Source organism: Fopius arisanus, unplaced genomic scaffold (genome assembly GCF_000806365.1).
Source record: "Fopius arisanus strain USDA-PBARC FA_bdor unplaced genomic scaffold, ASM80636v1 scaffold00072, whole genome shotgun sequence".
In the NCBI taxonomy this organism is placed as follows: Eukaryota; Metazoa; Arthropoda; class Insecta; order Hymenoptera; family Braconidae; genus Fopius; species Fopius arisanus.
In genome coordinates, this window is record NW_011887811.1 from 111,931 (window position 1) to 133,996 (window position 22,066).

General features: G+C 38.0%; 2 protein-coding genes across 6 annotated transcripts; one reads left to right on the forward strand and one right to left on the reverse strand.

Annotated features, from left to right (window-relative positions):
• Positions 1-303: 303 nt before the first annotated feature.
• stg1 (stargazin-like protein) lies at positions 304-13,498 on the forward strand. Of its 4 annotated transcripts, none has more exons than XM_011310044.1 (12): positions 304-560; positions 4,043-4,268; positions 4,352-4,475; positions 4,810-5,150; positions 5,741-6,065; positions 9,120-9,212; positions 9,637-9,780; positions 10,577-10,665; positions 10,945-11,100; positions 11,722-11,934; positions 12,017-12,183; positions 12,645-13,498. In XM_011310044.1, exons 5-11 carry the CDS (start codon positions 5,783-5,785, stop codon positions 12,170-12,172), a joined length of 1,134 nt encoding a protein of 377 aa, XP_011308346.1. In that variant the 5' UTR covers positions 304-560; positions 4,043-4,268; positions 4,352-4,475; positions 4,810-5,150; positions 5,741-5,782; the 3' UTR covers positions 12,173-12,183; positions 12,645-13,498. The 4 variants fall into 4 exon arrangements, with proteins under 4 accessions (XP_011308346.1, XP_011308348.1, XP_011308344.1 ...); XM_011310045.1 differs by lacking the exon at positions 304-560 and adding an exon at positions 3,810-3,957; XM_011310046.1 differs by lacking the exon at positions 4,043-4,268.
• A 100-nt stretch (positions 13,499-13,598) lies between these two features.
• LOC105269638 (voltage-dependent calcium channel gamma-1 subunit) lies at positions 13,599-21,625 on the reverse strand. 2 transcript variants are annotated; one of them, XM_011310040.1, is made up of 6 exons: positions 21,512-21,625; positions 16,027-16,554; positions 14,739-14,940; positions 14,604-14,678; positions 14,224-14,361; positions 13,599-14,087 (listed from the first exon to the last, which is right to left on the reverse strand). In XM_011310040.1, exons 2-6 carry the CDS (start codon positions 16,057-16,059, stop codon positions 13,837-13,839), a joined length of 699 nt encoding a protein of 232 aa, XP_011308342.1. In that variant the 5' UTR covers positions 16,060-16,554; positions 21,512-21,625; the 3' UTR covers positions 13,599-13,836. The 2 variants fall into 2 exon arrangements, with proteins under 2 accessions (XP_011308342.1, XP_011308343.1); XM_011310041.1 differs by lacking the exon at positions 21,512-21,625 and adding an exon at positions 19,875-19,934.
• Between the last annotated feature and the right edge of the window lie 441 nt (positions 21,626-22,066).

Consider the following 22,066-nt stretch of genomic DNA (forward strand, 5'->3'; position numbering starts at 1 on the left):
AATTATCACCCCGTAACGTCCAAAAAAAGACCCCTCAAAAAAAGACAAAAAAAAAAAAAGGGGATGGCAAGCCCTCGGGGTTGACGTTGTGCACATTTACAAGTGAGTGGAAAGACGTGGAAAATCATTGGACTTGCGCGTGAGAGAATCGTCCCAACGACTGGGGGATGATAACGTTATAACGCCAGTACTGTCGTGCGTTTCAGGGTGCGCGCAGATGGCGCCCCAGGATGTTAAAAGGGGGGGTTGCAGGGCATTTGGAAACAGCCCCCCACCAAGTTGTAGTCCTGGTGGTGGTGGATTTGCCAGTGGTAGTGGCGGTAGAAAACCAACCGGAGACCGGGCGTCGACCGCCAGTCGTACACACTGCCCCGTTGAAACAACATTCATTACCGATGTGCCCTCCAAAAGAAAAAAAAAAACATCAGCCCCCCACGTCCAATAAATCGTCGAAATAAATCGGAATGAATTGAATCCCCCAGGAATTTCTCTTTTCCCCGGGAGTCAGTGCATGTGATTGTGAATGACGTAAACAATGTGAATGAATTATTCGGTAATCGGTAAGATGTTTTATCCATTTTATTGAATTTTTTCGGGGATTTATCCCTCATTTGGATTTGGGGGATTTATCCCTCATTTGGATTTGGGGGATTTTTTTTTTCAGGTGTTGGGATAACGTCGGTATCTCGTGGCAGGGGTCTCGTGGCAGGTGTCTCGTGGCGTTTGTTGTATTTGCCACCGCGTGTTGCACATTATGGTATCACGCGCCTGATAAAAGTTTATTAGATTATTTTTTAGTCTTGGCTTTGATCAATTTACCGTGAAATTTGCATGTGCATCATGAACCTTTGATGTAACGCGCGATATTACGGGGTTGTGGATGTGCGAGGCGACGGCTTTGGTGTCCTTTGTTGGTTCATAGGACGATGATATAACAAAGCGCGCGGTAAAGTATTTATGGATTCGTGTGGGGGTGGATTTAACCGCAACACAATGATCCAGGGGATGTGCCAGGTATGACACGTTTTCAATTCAAAAGGGAAAATCGTCGTTATTCTATTTATCATTTTGATATCATCCGCGGATTAATCGGCGATTTTTTTTAATGCCTCTGGGGTGCTATTCAGTCGTGGAAATTAAAGCTGATTCGGGGGATGAATGAGAAATAAAAACAATATGAAAAATAAAAAAAAATAAAGAAATAAGAAAAGCTGTGGCGCTCCCAATCCCCGCCCGACGAATTTCCATCGCGAAAAAGTTGAAACCACTTCCGTTTTATTAAAAAAAAAAAATCGTGATTCGGTGCAAGAGTAGTCATTGTTCCGTTGCATTGAGGGAAGACAAAGGGAGTGAAAAAGAAAAGGACAGGACAACGAGAGGAGAATCTTTGAATATAAACGTCGAGGCTTTTGCAATTCATGGGGCATAAGAAGGAAGTCGTAATCCCACACGTCTCAGCATCGTTTACTTTCTTTCCATGCACCCTTTGGGCTAGTAAACTTTCCACTATTTTTATTTCATCCCTTTGTCCACACGAGAATAATCGAGACCCTTGACCCCGCGATTCTCTCCTCGAGGACGTCATATCGTATCGTTCAATCTTGGATGTTCCACTGTATCGGGGCAAGTCGTTAAGAGTTTGATAACGAGCTGGGCTACATCCAGGGCACAGCCAAAGTGATTTTTTTACCCCCTAATGGGTAATAAAAAAATTCTAATGAGGCCGGCACGATCGTAAAGCACAAACTTTTCATCTTCGCCTGAGAAAATCTCTCAAACTCAATTGCACGGGGAGGAAAATTCTGATGAAAATTATCAGGAGAAATTTACAATTCAACAGAATTACACTGGATATTTTTTATAAAATATACGAAATGTTTAATTGAGGGATGAAGTCATTTGTTGAATATTCTGGTAATTCTTGATAATTGTTTAATATAAGAAATATAATTTTATTGAATTTTACAGATAAAAGTGAAATTTTGTTGAAATCGAATTAAATGGGAAATAATTGGAAATTCGAATGAATCTCTGGCTGAAATTTCCAGAAATTTCTAACGATTTAGTAATTACGTTTTTGAAATATAATCCGCGAGCGAAGATCCGCTGGCTGAATTTCTGTTCGATTTTACCGTATCCCGAACAATTGGCGGATTCAGCGGAATTAAAGAGAAAAAATTCATAAGTTTCATAAAAATTGTTGAAACTTCTGTATAAAAAAAAAAGTAACGAGACAATTACACATCTCTCAGAAATGGAATTGTGAAATTTTCGTGCAATTGTGTGGAATTTTTTCTTAATATTTTCCATGCTGTTGTGCATTAAATCGTCTCATGAATCTCTCGTTAATTTCTCCCCAAATAAAGGGTCTGGCACAGAGAAATGGTGAATTTAATTGATTCCCATGAAAAATTCAAGCGGTGGGGCGTGAACTCGAGACTGGAAGAATTCCCGAGTGAATTTCGAGGTGGAATTCCCTAAGAAGTGAGCTTGTAAGAGGATGAAAGGAAATATCCCTGGAAAAGCCTTTGAAGTCGCATTAATTCTCTCCTACCCGTGACTTTATCCTCGCTCTATTTTACAAAACATCAGGAAGTTAATTTATTTCCGAGGATTGAGGTGACACGATACCAAAAATTCGTTCAACTCCACGGTATACCGAATTTAATGCTTAGTCTCGTTTCGCCGAATAGAATGAAAAATCTGCCGTGTGTTTAACTCGAGTTTTCCTCTTGAAATTGCGGTGTAGTTGAGGAATTCTGATACAAACCAACTCCAGTTCTCTGTGTATCTTCTAAATGAGGAATGGGGGTTCTGTTTATACCGCAGTTTCGTCAATTCCGGACTTCTTAATTACTCCGACACTAACTCGTTTCAATTTATTGAATCTACTATTTATGTTCCGCTTCTTGTCGAAATGTTTCCATTCTCCTCGATTCCGCGGTATTTTATATTTTAATATTCGTTGGGAGACTTTTCGGGGGAAAAATTCGGTGAAAACGTGAGATAAATTTGTTTCTCCCAGGAGAGGACTTCCAGAAGAGACGCGCAATCCGCAAATACCCGTGGAAATCAGGAGAGACTCCCCAACAAAGGCCGCCCTTTCTGTAATTTAATGGAGCCCTTAATTTCGTTGTCACGTTAACGAGGCACCTGGAATTGATTGCAATTAGAGTTACCTATGTTTAGATTTAACCATGCATATTGCTGAGCTTACGTGCACTACAGATTTGATTCGTAATTAGTGGAGCTTTCAATGGTGGTTAGGAAAATTGTTTCCAGTGACGTCTAGTTAAATAATACCTCACGTCTCGAAAACTCACGGCAGAGTTAATCCTCACACATCGACAGTTTCCTCTCGTAAATTTCAAATGCGGGAGAATCTCGCAATTGATGCCTTGATAATTATATCAAGTATTGTCGTTTAATTATAATTTTTATTAATTTATTCAATGTTATTCAGAAATCTTCAAAAGTTCACTCAAAATTCCGCCAATTGTCCTCTATTTTTATTCAATTTCATTTCATCCGTCATGGATTCAAGAGTATTCTCTTTTTATTTATAATTACGAAGTAATTACACCGCACAATTGATGCTCTACACGGAGAAATATTTAGGAAAAATTACGGAACTGTCAATTTGCTCATCGATTACAGAATCGACTCGAAAAATTCAAGTGACGGTATCACAATTTATTTTTTATCACACATAATTCAGATAAAAATTATGAAAAACCGCAGAAAAATTTCGCGACTTCAGATAAAAATTACGTGAGAGTACCGTAAAAATTTCTCCAACCACATTTCCCTCCAGAATTACGGAAAAGGCACGTAATTTTTATCAATCGGAGAATAACGAATAGCAATTTCTTCGCGACAGGAATAATTGAAAAAAAAAAAATGATTGGCGATGGATTCCGAGGGCGGAGGGGAAGGAGTGTTTTGAGAAAGGCGAAGGTAATTCCGGAGAATAAACTCCAGCAACTAAACAATATTCATTGGAGTACGGAGTTGTTGTGAAAAGTTATGCGACATATTACAGTACTTTGGCATCGACCGCAAGTAGAATCCTGCGCGTGTGGTACAGCCCAAGTGACTGTGACACTCGGTAATACCCAGAAGGCAAGTACATATATACATGAGGTTTATTGCAAGGTACGTCAAAGAGTCACGGTGAATTTCTTCCAACTCCCCCGAAGAGGATAAAGACCGGAGGAGTGACTCCCAGAGGCTTTTCACGTGACATCGATCACTCGAGTGATTGATAGGTAACGTGGCAGCCCCTTCAATTTTATCCTCTCATTTCACTCTGGCTTTTTCCCCTCTTTTCTAATGGGCCTGTTGTATATAGGGTGTAAATCCTGGTGACCCGCGTAACCAGCTAAGACCGAAAGGATCGATAACCTCGGTCAGAGCTCAAGTCCCGATAATCCCACCAATGCCAATCCTCCGGAGGAGAAAAAAAGTTGAATCAGGTAAATGGCCAACTGAAAGCTCCAGACTTCTTACTCAGGTCTTACCCATCAAAACTCAAATTCAAACCGTTTTTCTACGTGAATACTTTTTTCAACATTTTTTATTATTGATGAACAATTTGGCGAAATTTTTTGCGGTTCTGAATTGAATGAAAAAATCGAGTGACATTTGGAATTGTCGAGTGAAAATTCATTAGCTCCGACTGAAATTTATTTTGGAAATTTATCCGGAGATTTATTAGAGAGATAACGGAATTACGAGTCAATTTTTATTCTGTCATGTGAACAATTGGTAAAAATGATGAATTAAGCTCGGGTCCTTGGCTTTTTCCAGGACAATGAGGAGTAGTTGATATACCGGAATGTCTGGTGGCTGATAATTCTCTCCTTTCACTGTATAAAGAAAGTCACGAGGAGTAGCACCGAGGAATGCAATTCAATGTAGACGTTTCCGATAATCCTAGGTCGTAGACTAAAAGTGGAACGTTGAAGGGACAATCGCCGAGATTTCGAGAGCTTTTGGGTGTGCATAACGATAATAGGTGGGCATTCTTCTCCGGATATATTCCAGGCATTCGCTGGAACACCTGGACAACGAGAAACCAGAAACAACTGGAAACAACGTCGGGAATTCACTGGGAATATATTAGACATCAGCTCGTGACGTGCATCCAAGTATGTACCCATTGTTTGTCGATATTTTGCCGACATTTTGCCGACGTTTTGCCGAGGGATGTTTCCAGTCTCGTGACAATCAATTTCATAAATTCAGGACACGACTGTGTATTAGCATTTTCATCCCCCAGTGTTTGATTGGAAAATATCGAGAATATTAATTCCACCGGTGTGTATTAATGGTTGAGTGCGTTTCAATATTGTCGAGTGCTTTAATTGGAAAACCATTGTTGGGGGGTAAAGTGAATTATTTACACGAAAAAGTTACGAATTTATCTAAAAGGTTTGGAATCGCGGAGGCAATCTGGTCTTGCCAATGTATTCCGAGGTTTGCCATTTTTTTATTGATTCAATTATTTTTTTCATTATTTTATTGTGTTTTTACGGAATATTCAGGACTGAAATTACATAAATTCGGGTTTCTGGATTTCCGAAATTTTTCGAATTGTTTTATATTTTTTTTTAATTTTTAATTAAAACAATTCCAGTTGCAATTACAATTTTAACCCATAATTGTTGTCTGTGCAATTTTCTGAAATTTTGAAAATTTGAATTATGAAAATTTTGTGCAATTCCCGAAAAAAAAATAGAAATACAGGAATGCACCGACGAAGGTACATCAGTTGTTCGTGATGTCTTGGTACAACTGCTCGAGTTGCTGCAACGAAAAGCCGGAAGAACACGTTATCGGGGGCTTCAGTGGTGCAAGCCCATCCAGGAGCAGTGGTAACAGTCTGGCCATTGCATCTGGAATCTCAGCGATTTTATCACTGGTGATAGTTTCGATTGCTATTGGTACGGGTGAGTGGCTCTTAACCGAGGAAAGGCTGCCGAAAGATTTTTCAGCTAACCTAACTGCCGAACCGGACAGTAAAGTGACTTACAGTGGCCTTTGGAGGGTCTGCATTGCCAACAGTGAGTTATCCCATACCATTACGACGAAAATTTCACCCTTTTATCCAACTAGATAAACGATCGCATTTTATCTCACTCCTCGCGAAATCCTTTATTTCATTCTGACAATTTAATGCCCCCGCATACCCCCTTTCCTTGACATTTGATTCCCCACAGCTCCAAAGATCTTTCCAAAAAGCTGAAGAACTTCCCTGACTATTCAAATATATTTTACAAGCAAATTTTCAAAAATCCGAGTATTTCACTGGATTTCTTATCGGTCCTGAGGGTGAGGGCTAAAAAGGGCAAACGGTATTACCCGTACGTCAGGAAAAAAGAGCAATTGAGGGGGTGGATGGGGGCGGTCGGGGGGTAGGAGCGGGTGAAAAAGTCGAAGTGGCTCAGGAGGAGAAGTGGTCGCGGGGACGAGGAAATGACTCGTTACGAGGCGCACCGGAAACCACTCCTGTCTTCCTCCCGGAGTGAGAGATGGAGGTAAAGAATTAAAGTGGGATGAGAAACCTGCGAAGAGGATGAGTCGATGCTCACTCAGGAAAGTACGTCCCGAGGACAAATCGAAAAGAGAAAAAGAAAAAAATGTCGAATTAAAAATTCCCCTCTCCGTGAGTGCCAGAGTGGCAATCGAATTCCGCTCCGACGACCTATAATCGAGAAAGTAGAATAAAATAAAGAGAGCTCATCTCCTGGGCGGTATATTTATTCGACGAAATTGTTTATTATCCTGTGGTTGATAGGGAATAACGGGCAATAATTTTCAGGAATATTTCAGAATATCTGACAGTTGATACCGTACGGCTCGATCTATCGATGATATATTCGATTACTCGAGAGAGATGGAATTCAATGGCTTCCGAAGCCGCCGGGAAATGACTGTGTACTGAACTCCTTAACAACCCTCATCCTGCTTCCTCTCAATTCGAATGGGAATCCCTTCGATATTGTACTGTTCCTCTGGTTATTCAACAATTTACCACATGTTTTAAATAATTACGACCTATGAAAAAAAAAAGTGGAGTGGAATGTCAATGAAAATTTTCTGACGCACTGGAAAAATTATTCAAAAATGTAATCCGCATGGGGAAATTAAAAAAAATTGTAAATGAAGAACTAATTAAATTTTAATTTGAAATTTCAACAATTCGCGGATGAGGAATGAATTTCATAATAATTCCGGAGAAAAAAGTGGAAAAATTACTTCTCAACATAATCTGCGAGGGAAAAACGAGGGGAATTAATTAAACATTTAATTTTCTGAATGAAAATATGAGATTTATTATAAAATACCACATGCGTAGTATAATTACTTGATAATTACGAGGAGGGGAGAAGTAATTAAAAATCCAGGAGAAAACACTGGGAAAATTATTAAAAAAAGTAATCCAATTAATTAAAAATCCGTTGAAATGCGAGCAAAAATGGGAGTAATTTCGGAATATACGAATAGTCCTTGAACAGTAATTACCGCATTGAAGAATTCGCGATGAATCAATTGTTCATAATTATTCTCGTCGAAATTCTCTGAATTCAAACTCTCAAGGGCTTAACGAATATTTCTCAGGCCGGAGAACGTTGAAATAATAAAACCACAAAAAGTGGCGGAAAAAACGTGAAAGTAACGAGAGTTTCATATCTTTCCTCTGATATATCTCGTATCAACATCATCAAATTCTCTCCCTCCACTGCCCCAATAGCCCGAACAAATCGCCGAGACACTCCACCCCCATTTTATCATTTTTATCATTTCATAATAAAATCCCCAAGATTCGAATCTCACAAAAATATATTTCCAATAAAAATTCCGTATCTCTCGTAATTCCGGTGCGCAATGGGGTATTTTTTATGGGCTATTCCGTAATTTTTATTGATTACTTCAAGGAAAACCTTCTCCGGAAAAATGTGAGAGTAATTGATCAATTTCCCACTACTTTCCGTAATTTTCCGCAATTTTTTTCGAGTTTTCAAATAATATGTTTGCATTTTCATTCATTATTATCATTATTGCACAATCCCGATATTTTTATTGGAATAATTATTATTATTATTTTAATAATAAGGGGTAACATCCTCAAGGTGCTTCAGACAATTATTTGAATTTTCTTGTTGATTCATTTTTTTTTCTTTTTAACAATTACGGAGTATTCGGATCACGTATGGTCAACACGCGGCTACATGAAGCATTATTCCCAGACGCACATGGTACAGCTCTCTAAAGTACTTGGGGGTATGTAACGAGAGTACCTGGGGTGCAGCTGTATACCAAAACCCACCGGAGAAACATTTTCCAGATAATGTGAATACATACGCCCCGAGTGGCGCAATATAAACCATTTCTCGGTTCATACGGAATAAAGAACAGTAAACATATTTCCGATGTTTTACGTTAATTTGCAGCCATTGTAATTAATCCCCATGAATTACTCAATTTCAAAAAGAAAAATTGACAAGTGAAATTCGATAATTCACGGAATAAAAATCGAATTCTCCGAATTTAGAAGACATACCGTTATTTTAGGGTTATTTTCATTAGGACCTTTTTTCTAGAGCAAAATGAAACCTGCAAAAAAGGTTTTACGACAAATTTTGATATCTCCCTTCAATTTCGAGATATTCCGCGGGGAGTTACTGGAGAGATTGGAACAAAAATCACTGGAATATTTTCTGCGGAAAATTTTTCGGCATCAATTACAAATTTCTCCATTACATTTCGTGAGTGAACTCTTATCCAGTGAATGAATTATCAATGGCAGTTGGCGATAAAGTTGGGAGTACCTCGTGAATTTAATAATCACTTCATGTGCCGTCCGTAGCGCAACTTTTTGTTTAAAAAAAAGCCCCATAAAAAGGCCCCATCGAAATTCACAGGGCTCTGGGGCATAAATCTCACCAGATCATGACCCAGCATTTTCCTGCGAACCACTGGTTCAACCCGTGAATTCATTTTTCATTCTTCTCCGCGTATGCACATACTAAATGCCTTTTGTTCTATTTTACGGAGTGATATAAACCCGTTCTACTCGGACACTTGACTGGAAAGATTGTATTTTTTACTTGCAGCATCAGTTATGCAGTACAAGTGCAAAAACATCGATTATTTTCCAAGTGAGGAGTACACTCCAGACCCTAGTGATTCCACAATGGCGATACCCTGTGAGTACCTCCAAATTTTCCCCAATTTTAATAAAAATTCCCCGCGAATTATCAAAATCCGATAACTCACATTTTCCCATCACTCATCGAGTTATCTCGATAACCATCGATCTGAGGTGAAAACCTGTAGAGACTTTTTCATAGCTGAATAAATTCTCAACAAAAAGTGCCTTTTGACATTTTTTCATAAAACTGACCATTTTCAGCAAAATCGGTATCCAAAATGATGTAAAAAAAATCATGTGAAATTCCCGTTCGGAATTTGATTGCATCATTAATTTTAATTTATTAGTTGAATAAAAAAATCGTTGGATTGTGTCAATTGACACGGGTTGATTGACAAGAAATCGTTAGAGGGGATTTCTGCGGGAATTTACGATTTTTTAATGAATTTCTTAGAGTCAAGGGATTTTTGTTCGTGCAGACGCTGTAACCAAGTCTGCCATCTTCTTCTTCGCTGCAACAGTACTTCTCGTAATAGCTGAAGTTTGTTACTTCACTGCTCATGTATATCGGCCCCGACATCGTCTGTGCGTTTTTGTGGCCGGAGTGGTGTTCACTGTATGCGGTAAGTAAATGCATCGAAAGCCCCTCTTGACTACGAAAAAGCCTTCTTCACCCAAAAGATTCCCCCCAAGACTCTAAATGACCCCATCATCGTGTTCCCGACGTTCTCTTCTCGCTCCCAAAGCCGAAAAAATTGCACTAGCATTTTTTCCGCATTCCTGTGAATTTTTCATGGAAATGCGTAAAAAAATTCGCGAAATAACACCAGATTTTTGGGTAATTCCCAAAATCCAAAATTGTGGAGCCATAAATAATTGCCTTGTATTTTATAAACATAATATATCATAATAAATGTTATATTGATAATGGTAACATAATATTTTATATAAATAATAAAAATTTTGGAAGCGAAAGAATTTTTTCTGCACTGTTGGAAAATTACACTCAAAATTTCCAATAAATTCCAATTCCAGAAAATTCAATGGATAATTTCCCTGAGTGTTTAATCCCGCGAAAATTCAAGTTTTAATTGAAACATATGATCATTCAACCCCAGAAACCCAATTTTCTTCGATTTTCAGGATAAATGACGAATTTAGCGCGCGTTTTGAATATAAATTCCACCGAAAGTCATTCTGAGATGTCTAGAAATTTCGAACAGTGCGGCAATCACTCCTTTCGAACAGCTTCAGAGAATATCCCTTGAAAATGGTTCCCCATGCGGGACATTGAGGGTAACCGATTGTACCGAAACACGGGACCAGAGGAACGGACAAATATTGAAACCAGTTCAACTCCCGTATCGAATATTGATTCCGTATTATTGGAATGTCGGATTGATGTTTGCTTGTCAACAGGTCTTCTCATGCTCGTCGGAATGATCATGTACATATCAGTATTTAAGGCGGAAGTTGGGAGCAAACTCCGACCCAAATCGTCCTTTCAGGTCAGCAAAAGTCCACTTCATCCGTAAAACCCGCGAGTCATAAAGATTTGATTACAATCCATTCATTTTATTCTCTTCGGACTCGTGAATCAAAGTAATAAATACAACTTTATGGATACGACCCGCATGAAATTTGATGGAACGCCCGTTTTTTTTTTTTTTTAGACGAACCATTTATTTTTATCTCGAGGTATTTTCCACTGCAGTACAAAATTCCGCTATTTCATTCGATGGTTCGCTCGTCGTCCGATGAAAAATTCTCTATCCTATATTTTTCAGGGGCCACCGTTCACCTACAGATACGGTTTCTCATTTCTATTGTACGTCAGCGGATTTATCACAACAGAAGTCGCTGGTACATCCGCTATATTTCTCTACATATCGTGGCACCAGAGAGATTTCAACAGGCGAAACGCTAAGCAGAAAAATTGTGATGTAAGGGAAAATGCTGATGGATTTGAGGTGTCTAATGACTCGGTGGAACTCACCATCAGTTTTTCAGTTTTATAAAATCAATAGAGACACGAGAATAACCGAAGTTCGGGCTCTAACAAGTCAATTTAGCTAATTGGTGAATTTTCGTGAAAATCTCGACAGCTCAGGAAGATTGCGTAATTTTTGTAGCTCTCGTTCTGCTCTACAAAAGAGGTTTAGAGAACAATTTTATCTCGCTTGTATTCAGAGATACCCCATGGAAACCTTTTAGCTAAATCGACTGCTTACTCTTTACGTCTTCTCTTTCGGTTCTCACGAATATCTCGGAACCTAAGAGAGGGAACCAGATTTTTATAAAAACTTTTATTCAGAGGTATTCCGCGGAAACTCGAAGGGTGAACAAGTAGTTTACCTTTCGTTGCTGAATTCATTGAAACGTGAATATCCCCGATGTCAATGATCCGATTTGAGGTCTCATTTTGAAGATCTTGAAGGCGACTTCAGAATGGTATAGGACTTGTTAAATTTCACTCAGCCAATCTCGAGTTGTGCTCTTCCGCTGGTTGGAATTTGGGAGGTGGTGAGTGGGCTGACGATTTTAATTATTTTCTCCTTATTTAGAATGTCTACCACGTGGCGAATCACGTGGGCCACCAGAACTTCCATCCTCATCATTCCCACGGGAGTTTTCTCTGCGAGAGGCACCAAAAGCGTTACTTTTTCAGCCGAGACTCAGTGGATCAAATGGATTTCGATGAATTCCTCCCACCGCCCCCCAGTCTCGATTATCACGATTATCCTGGACAATTTCCCCGGGATCTCACTACACAAACGGTGAGGGAATTTCCCTTAGACTAATTGTTAAATGAACTTGAGATTATTATTTTTTTTGTTGTTTTTGTTTTTTTAATTCAAGATAAGTACAACGGCTGATGTCATTCACGACGAGTGCAGCCCAGGAATTCCCCAGGAGTTCGTCACCTTCGACATAGACGCGCCTTTTCCTGCTGGACCTCCTGTCAGGAACAACGAATGGCCCCTGGAAGCCTTCAGAAGGACTACTCCAGTCTGATACAGCGTCAGGTACCGCCAATCGAAATTATAATATGAAAAATCAGTGATAAAATCATCGATTCAGTTTCCATCTCCTTTTTCCATAAATATATCGTTATTCGAAGGAGATAGCGAAATTTTTGTAAAAATCTTTTATATACCTCTTGATTACCTCTAGAAAAAAGGTTTAGACGAAAATGATCGAAGCCGCCCTTGATTCCGAGATATTCGCAAAAAAATGGTCATTGAAACCGAAAATCGATCTAAAGGTTTTCGGAGTATTCTGAAATAATTTGAAATATTCATTTGCGGGGCAAATTGATTTTATTTGCATTTCCTATATTCTTGGGGCGGTGAAAAATATATTTCAAGATATGTAACTTCGCTATAGTGAATGCAATAATGTAAATTGAGAATCAATTTATTCGATGGAATTTAATCTGTGCGTTTGATTGATTTTCGAGGCATTGATTGATTAAATTAATTGGCAGGTACGCTAAGCTGGTGGAAAATCCTGCGAGCGACTCTTCAGATACTTCGGATGATGAGATTAATCATTACCAAGTGGAATACAAGGGGATCACCGACGGTGACACGTGCCCCATTGTTTCACTGTGAAACGCAAACTCGATATCGACTGCCAATTTTTCCGATTATAACGAAGTATTATCGTCCCTGATCGTGAGATAAGGGGGATCCCCGAGGGAACGATTGAATGAAGTGATAATTCAGTTGTGAATCGATCGAAAGCTCAAAGTTCTTGGCGATTACCTCAAATTATTATTATGAAATGAAAAAATAATCGTACAATTGAAAGATTTAATTTCGTGGATTTATTGCTGAATTGTCGGGAATTTATTGAGAAATTCGTATGAGGAATTCATGAGAAGTGCTGGTAGCTAGAGAAATTTGTAAATACCATCGGTAGAATTAATCCATCGATAATTTGACATGTGATGATTTAAGGCTGATTTGTTCGAGTGATCGAGGCTCTCGACGATGCCTCAGTAATTCAGTGTTCAATGTACTTTTTGAAATATCTTTTATCGTGTAAATTCAATGATTTTATTACACCATGAGACTACAAGGAGATTCGTCATTTATAATGTATATAATATTTTAATTACGATAATTTATGATCGACAGTTGTCGATGGATAGGTGAAATTCTGTTGAAAGAAGCTGTAAATTTTTTTTTAGAATAGAAAAATTAGATTTATCGAATTTGTAAATGAATTACCAATAATTACGCAATTAAATGTATCACATTATTATCGTTCTCGCACGGAGTCCAAGCACACCTTGTATTTTTATTCTAGGAGAGTGTGATCTTTATGTACATTGTCTTTCCCTCGATCCTCGGGCAGGTACATTCATCGGGCCAGTGGCATCATTGCGATTTTTTTTTCAATTAATTGATTCTCCATTTTTCCTCCAATCTTTTCATTTTCGTTTCGACAATAATTCCAACTGGGAAATTTTTCGATCACAGAGAGAGAAGAAAAGGGAAAAGTCTATTTCCAATGTAATTTCCACCCTCTATTCCTTAACTCATTAATCGGTAACTCTTTTTCATGTTTTGAAATTCCACTTCTCGTTACGATTGGGAGGGAATTCAATTCGATTTTTTTTATTATTGTGGAAAATCGTAATTTTGGAGAGGTGAGTGGTGGACAAATCGTTATCAACGACCGATTATTGTCGGTTCATCGGCCATCGCTATCTCTTCGGTGGGTGCTTTATCGCGTTTACGTTTCTTCGAGAAGAGGAGGAAGGCACAGCCGGCTAGGAGGTTCCCCATACAGACGAACCAGGCGAGAATGAGGGAATACCCGTAATGCATACTTGCACCCTGTGGAAATTTTTCAGGTAGATTCTTCATCTCGTACTCCATCGAAGATACGATCACTTGAATTACCACCATTCCACAGGCGCCTAGACAAATTAAAAATCGTCTTCAATTTTTTTCAACTACTTTTTTTCAACTACTTTTTCAAAAAATACCGCCTGAAACCCCAAAAATACCAAATACTAAATATAGTCCGCATAATAAAAAATACAATTAACTCACCACTAATGAAGTGAATTCCCCCGGCCAATCTCTTGAACATGTATCTAGGATTTCGAAATGTATAAATTGAGAATGAAAATCCCATAATCATGATCATCAGGCAGATGATGGCGAAGGAGCCCTGTGTTCTCGCATAACCTGCGATGATAAATCGAAGGAGATCGATCATTTCAGTTCAATTAATCCGCCAAAATTAATCAGTAGAATTTTACGCTGAAATCTATTATCAAACCCCACATTCTCTGAGATTACATTTGAGGGAATCGGATTCCTAATTAATCGGCAGGCAAATGAATGAATAATCATTCATTCTAATATAAAAAGGGGGAGGGGAATCGATCTCGAAATATCTCGAATGACTGTAAGGATAAATTACTCACTGAGCACAGTTTCGTCAAAGTCCTCCATATTTATGGCGTTTTCACTTGGAAACATGTCTCTATAGCTGCAATTATCTGTAGAAAAAAAATGCAAATGATCAGAAAATTTTTTGGATACTCTTCCAAGTGACTTACAGTAATAACCTAATGTTTCTCGATTTACTCCACTCTCGCAGGACCTCCAGAGCCCCTGGTTCCTGATTTTTTGTACGTCAGTGGTGTTGTGGGGGTATTCCACGCTGTACCAGTGATCGGTGCAAATTGCTATTGCCCAGATGGACGCTGACAGGCCGACCAGGAGAGTACATCCCAGAAGTACTCGCCTCTCAAATATTATCTGTAAAAATTTACACCCGAAATTTTTTCCTGATATTACCCCAACAGTTTTTGTCCGGTCAATTCTCTTTTTTTACATCAGTTTTTAGCCATTATCTTGGAATTGAGAGAAGATAGCGATATTTTTATAAGAACCTTTTTTGTGGGTCTCGTGATTCCCCATGGGAAATGATCTGACGAAAATATCTCTAAATCCCTTCTATTTCGAAATATTGGAAAAAAACTGACCGAGAAAAAAATACACAGATTTTTTTCTCAAACTTCTGACGCGTCACGATTACTCTCCGCTAATTAATTGGTAATTGTTATAAATAAATGGTAAATGTGAGGAGAATTATTATCAAAAATTGTGGTACCATCCGGGAATTTTTCGGGGATTGATGGGACATTTGAATTAACTCAAAAATTCGTGAAGACACACGACAAAATGAAAAAACGGAAGTGCCGATTGGAATATTGAATTCAAGAACGTGCGACTGAAATCTCGGAGATATGGAATCAGTTCCGTTCTGATGAGCCCCAAAAAATCTCCAACCTGAATACGTAAGTACAAGAGACATCCCATCCCCTTCCAAGGAAGTGGAACCCCTCATCCCCCTCCCCCCGTCCCTCAATTCCTCTGAAATTTTGTCTGTCTTTGAAAATAAAGGAACGAATCGATATTCTGAATTTTCCAACTGAAATAGAGTCACGCCTGATAAAAGTACCGCCGGGAAATCGAATAATTCCGAGACGAGAAAATGAAACGAGAGAATAACGCAGATCTCAAGAAAAAAATATAAAAAATCTCGCATCGAAATAATCATCAGAAACAAGTCTTATCGCTTTAATTGATCAATTTTCTCTTCACCCACCGAAATAATTAGAAAAAATAACCGAATAATTAACAAACCGGATTTTTAAATTATTTTCTCCAATTAACATCCTGAATGAACTCCATAAATTATTCATGGAATAACAATTATTCAACTATTATTTAATAAATTCCTTTTTCAATGAGTCTCTCCGAAAATAGATATTAATAGATATTTTTAATTAAAAAATTGAATGTGAATTCATATGATTAATAAATTAATAATTTACTCACTTGATTGTAAAGTGCTTTCATGCGACTCGCCATGTTTCCTCGAAGTACAGAGAAAAATCCGAGGGTAGAATTCCCGTTATCAAATCCAAAGTAATAAACAATAAAAAAAGTTTTTTCACTTGACACTTGTGTATTCAATTCTCCCAGACTCTCATGGTGTCGGGGTTATTCGTTCGCTGGATTTTTCTCTCGATTTTCTCCAGTCAACCAGAAGTCAATCCATAAATTGCTGGTTTGTATCTCCGGTGCATCGGTAAAGTTCATTGCCCACTCACCCCCAGGAGTTAAATCACTCGGGAAACTACTCACTCCTAAGTGCGACTATTCCAACCCCTCGATTTCCATTCCCATTAACCGCATCATTTAGCCACCGATTCAATTAAAATTCCACAAAAATCGGCAGTTGGATGGTTTCCGGGTAAATTCATTCACATTTTCGCTGCTTCCTGGTGGAATATCCCGTGAAAAACTAGAGTCTTTTTGTACTGTTTTTCCACGAATTTTCCGGGACCAACTGAAGTCGCGTACCTGGAATTCAGTTGTCATCGTGAATTTTAATTAAATCATTTCTCTCTTGCACTGATGATAAAAATTTCTAAAAAATTGAGAATAATTATAATTATTACGATTCGGTTATCCATTTTTTATTGACAAGTCCAGTGGATTTTCCAGTGGATTTTCCAGTGATTTTTCCGATGTGAGGACTTAATTATAGCGAACTAGGTGACTTAATTATTCACTCTAGTTATTTCTCGATAAAAAATAGACGGATCTTTGAAGTGAATGATGAATATTCTTAACTCGAAAGGTCAATGGAAAAATGACTTGAAATGGAGTAATTATAAATAATAGTGAGTGAAAATAATAAAAGATCAGAGGCAACTCTGAAATAATCTCGTAATTAATTGTAGCCGTTCATGAGCTTCTCACGACGATAATTAATGAACCACCCGATACACGTCAGCATGAACTTAATTAAACCCCGTCAAAGCTGATCATCGTGTCAGTTGGCTCTCGACCAATGGATATTCGACGCAGTGTTTCCCAGCAGCCGATTACCCCCGGGAGTCACGAAAAAGCTCTCGTTTCCCCTGGCGCAGACGCCAAAAAACATTCCGGGATAATGTCAACAATTCGACACTCAGCCGAGTGTCTGGGATGTTTCGGACCGGCGAACAATATACCAGGGTGGGATAATAAAAAAAATTCAATCGGCTGTACGTGCCGAGCAAGTGGCAATAAACCACCGGTTATACTCGAACACGTTGTTTCACCGGTGGTCGTCTTAATTCGAGTTCTTCTCGGTATATTTAGATGTCCATGTGTTTGAGGGAATAAAAAAAAAAAAACAGTTAAACATTGGCCCCGTACCCGACACCACGTTGACTCCTCTTCCCTACCCAGGTCTAAGTATAGAGTTTGTCTAGCTGAGCGCTACGTCGGTAATTCTATCGACAGGCTAATCTGCACTCACAAAAAATATTTCACAATGTCGGATAATTGTCACTGAAATTTCCAGTTTAAAATATTGAGGGCAATATTTTAACAACTCGTGATTGACCAATCGTTCTATTTTATTTCGATTGAAATCAATTTAAAAGCTGAATGATAATTACATTCATTATTGTTGTTATTATTGTATTATTTAATTATTTAATTATTCAGAGGAACTTCTGAATGGTTGGTATTTCAATAAATGTTTCAGGTTTGGAGATATATTTGGAAGATATTCCAATTTGAATGGAATTTCCCTGGAGTTGTTGAGGTAAAAGGTCCCCTCGATTTTCATCCCCTCAGGGCATCGGATTCCCGCCATTTAATTTCTACCCTGAGAATAACGATTCCCAAGACGTACGTCTTATCCCAGTTACCGAGAATTTCCTCGATTTTCCCATTGACGTCACAAAAGCCCTTGCATTGTCCTCATTCCAGGTTCTTTACGATTGCAGTCCTCGTTGCCGGTGAAATTGAGTCGTAGAAAATTCTAGTGAGCATGAAAAATACTCCCCGCAAATGTTAATTTTGCTGCATGAATAAACAAATGGAGGGGCTTTATTGGAGCTAAAGCCGAAGGGGAAAAAAAATGCGGTTGTCGTCGGTGCGCAAGCGCCTATTCACTGAAAACTATTTTCGTATCGCTTTCTTTATTCTTTCTTCATTTTTTTTTTTGGCGAAACTTCTCCGTTGAAACAGAGGGGAAATCACTGTTGGTTGATCATCATTTGACGATAATAAAACAATTTCTCCAGTCTTCAATAATATTTTTAATAGACCGAACAAAAGTCCGTCGATTTTCCTCAAAAATCGGCGATTTCCTCAACTCAATTAAATTTTTCAATTTTTCAATTGAAGTAAAAATGCAAAATTGTTGAATTTTCAAGGTGAATGGTGACCATTCATGAATGACTTCATCTCAAATTGAATAAAAATTGTGGACCTTAAAATTCAATGTTTCGCTTTTACTCAACTCAATTCTCAATTCTCCTCGACAAAATTACGTAACACCACCACTGCCATTAATCGTCAACAATGACTTGCATCATCGAGTGGGTCATTTATAACCCATTGCAAACCTCCACGATGTTTATTTAACACAATGGTGGAATAAACAAGGAAAATTTGAGCTAAAAATCGCGGGACCACTCGGCAAAAATCGGCGCCTCAACCCGCGTATAATGAATTCATTCCTCCTCCACCGAAGTATTTACTGAGAAGAAAAATATGCAATCACTCAGTTTATTCTCATGCGAAAGATCATTTATCCCCGGCTTGATTTATCTCGGGATTTCCACTCTCTGTAAACAAATTCTGAATGAAATGCGCCACGACGCGCCGTAACTTCTCTCCCCGCCCTGTGGGTAATTGTCGGAGGATTATTTATGGATTTTTAATGAATACTGAGGTGAATGGGGTGATTGAAATATTTGATATTAATTTGACGTTTTCCTGTGCGATTTTCCACCTGTGGTACACTTTCTGGGACCTCTTCTTCATGATCTTGGCACGCAGGCAATTTTCAGGCTCAACCCACTGCAATCATCCCAATTCCATTCTGTATTGAGTGCTGTGTCACAAGGTGACGGGTACTGAGTGTCGGTAATTTCGAGTGAGAAATGCGGTTGAGAAATATCGAGGGATACGATGAATTTTTAGTTGCAGTGCGGTGATAACTTATTCTCTTTGAAACTGAACTATTCGGCTATTTATTTATTTTATCTGTACCCAGTTTCCCCTGAATTTAGTAACCATTCAATTATTTTTTACTCCGTCAACCGTTTGGTCATGATCGAAACGAGAAATTTCGGTGATTACGTAAACTGGAGTAATTACTGAATTGATTTTTTTTACAATCCGCGATTTTTTGCCGTCGGTTTTCAGTGAATATCTCGGAATTCAGGGCTGATATCGAAAATTTCGTTATGACCTTTTTTTGAGGTCTCATTAAAACCTAGAAAAAAGGTTATTACAGAAATTTCGTTATCTGGCTCAGGTTCTGAGTTATTCTCTGAAAATTCTTGTCTGCGGAATTTTAATTCGTTTTATTACATATCGAAATTTTATTCATTCAATTTTTCAATCAAAAACCATCAAAAAAATATCCTAAAAATTTATTATATGAACTTTTATAATATAAATTCGACTCACAATATTTGTGAGAAGCCAGATTTTTTAGCGTGGGCTGAATTGAAATTTTCTCTGAAAATCGATGGCCACTAAATTCCCCCTAAAAATACATTTCCTTCGTAATAATTAAATAAAAATTCCTGGGAACTTGAACAATACGGAATTCATTTGAAATTGGCAAACTCGATTCATTACCCTCTCATAAATCTAGTTTTACGACGCACCTCAGTTTCGAGCTGTTGCAACTTTTGGGACAAGTGGAATCTCCTCAAGAGCACAACAATTCACTGACAATTAATCTCCGAATCTGTTATCTGCGAGTAATAATCTAGATGAAGTAGAATGAACAAATCAGTCTGGACACTCTGAATTTACGATACTTGGCACCTTGTCATTCCATCTTACAGAATTTTGCTGCGAATTGGTAAACTAGGATAACTGCATTTTTTCCGCCTGCAGTTTCCACCCAATTTCTCAAAATTGACACAAAATAATGATATTTTCATACAGATCTTTTTTGTAGGTCTCATCTTTCTCCACAAAAAATGTTCATACGAAAAATTCGCTATGTGCATTCAATTCCGAGATACCGGCTAAAAATTGGTTTCGAAAAAAATTCACTTATCCACATATCATTTGCCACTTAGTTACTGAATTTCAACGTTTCTATTTTCAATTTGATGTACATCGCAACTACTAGACAACAATTCATTGTTCCTGACCTGTATCTCCACGATTCACTCATCGCGTGGAGTTTCCACCACCGGGGGCCGACGTTAAACCGACATTGACGTGCCAATGATCGTAAAATTAAATGAGACAAGTGTTTTGTTTTGCGAATTTCCGGTGTAATCGATCAACGAGTACTCAAATTTTAATCCCAAATTGTAAACGCACGAATATATGAGGGGCATTAACATAAATAATAATAAAGTACAGGCTCTGGGATTAATAAAATAGAATTGACAGAACCGCGAAATTCCTGCCAAAATTGATAAAACACGATCTGTTCTGCCCCAGGGATTTCTCCCGCAATGAGAAAACAAATTATTCCTGTCAACTAAATTGACCTGTTACATGTAAATATTTGTAAATATTTGTAAATGTTTGAGGTTTCAGACTAGATCATCGCTTAGTCAAATATTTTCCGCGGGAAATTGTGCGTGCAGTGAAAATTCCGCTGGCACACAATTTTTTTTTGAGTTTCGTAGAATTTCGTACATTGAATAAATATAATCGTAGAATCAGAAAATTGTCGCAGAAATATGAAGTTGGAGTGACTGCAACGAAAATAAACTTGAATAATAATAAAATACAATCGAAATATTCTTCTTCAATTGTTCAAATAATTGTTAAAAATAGTGAGAAAACAATAGAAAAGGTAAATCAACTAAAAAAATAATCATATCATTTGGTATTCCATTCTTTTAATATAAAAATTGATTATTTGTTGCAAATTAATCCGGAGGTCCGAAAAAATAAAAAAAATCTCGATGTTGCAGTGAAAAACCCCCATAATAAATATTAAACATGAAAATCAATAACAAAACTATCTTCCTCGCACCCTCATTCCCCCAGAAATTATCCCCCGGGATTTTCCCCCATCAATTCCATTAAAACATTGCATCAAGGGATTAATATTCCATTTCTCTCAGCGTAAAAATTATTTTTCCATTACTTTTTGACGTACCACATGCGAGTATGGCGGGCAAAAAAAAAAAAAAAACCGGTCCTGATAAATATGAATTCCAAACGAAAGCACAAAGTCATTCGCGAATTACACGTTATCATGCGGTCTTTAATCAATCCCGTGTTTTTTAACGGTGAAAATAATTCCAAATAAATATTTTGGTGTACGTACCGATTGTAATATTGTTAATCCGAGGGTAAAGACGGGTGAAATCCGTACAAATTCACAGATCGGGTCAACGCACGACGACGTACTGGCCGACGTTGACGGAGACTGGGGAGCTTTTGCCACAAGCTCCCACAACGAGTATTAAGAGAGGGAGCTTTTGAGCCGCCGACGCAGCCACCACGCGGAGATAAATATCTCATTATATTTACCCTGCAAGGCAGAAAAAATTATCCCGATAATTACTCCACATAATTATTCATTTCCACATTGATACCGAATTAAAACAATCCAAATAATTATAGCGTAATAGATAAGACGAGTGCAATTGAAATAAGATTGATTTATCCGGACACTGTCAATATTTTTCGAGAGATTTATTTATTTATTTTCTTTTTTATTCCAGACGGAATGAATGGACATGGGATTTTGTTGAAAAAAAATTTGTCACGTGCTTTTAATATTTATTAATAATAACAAATAAAGCGTTTCTGGTATGACGGATTGATTTTCTGTGAGGGAAAAAATAGTCAATGAACAGTGAAGGTGATAGATCTGGGG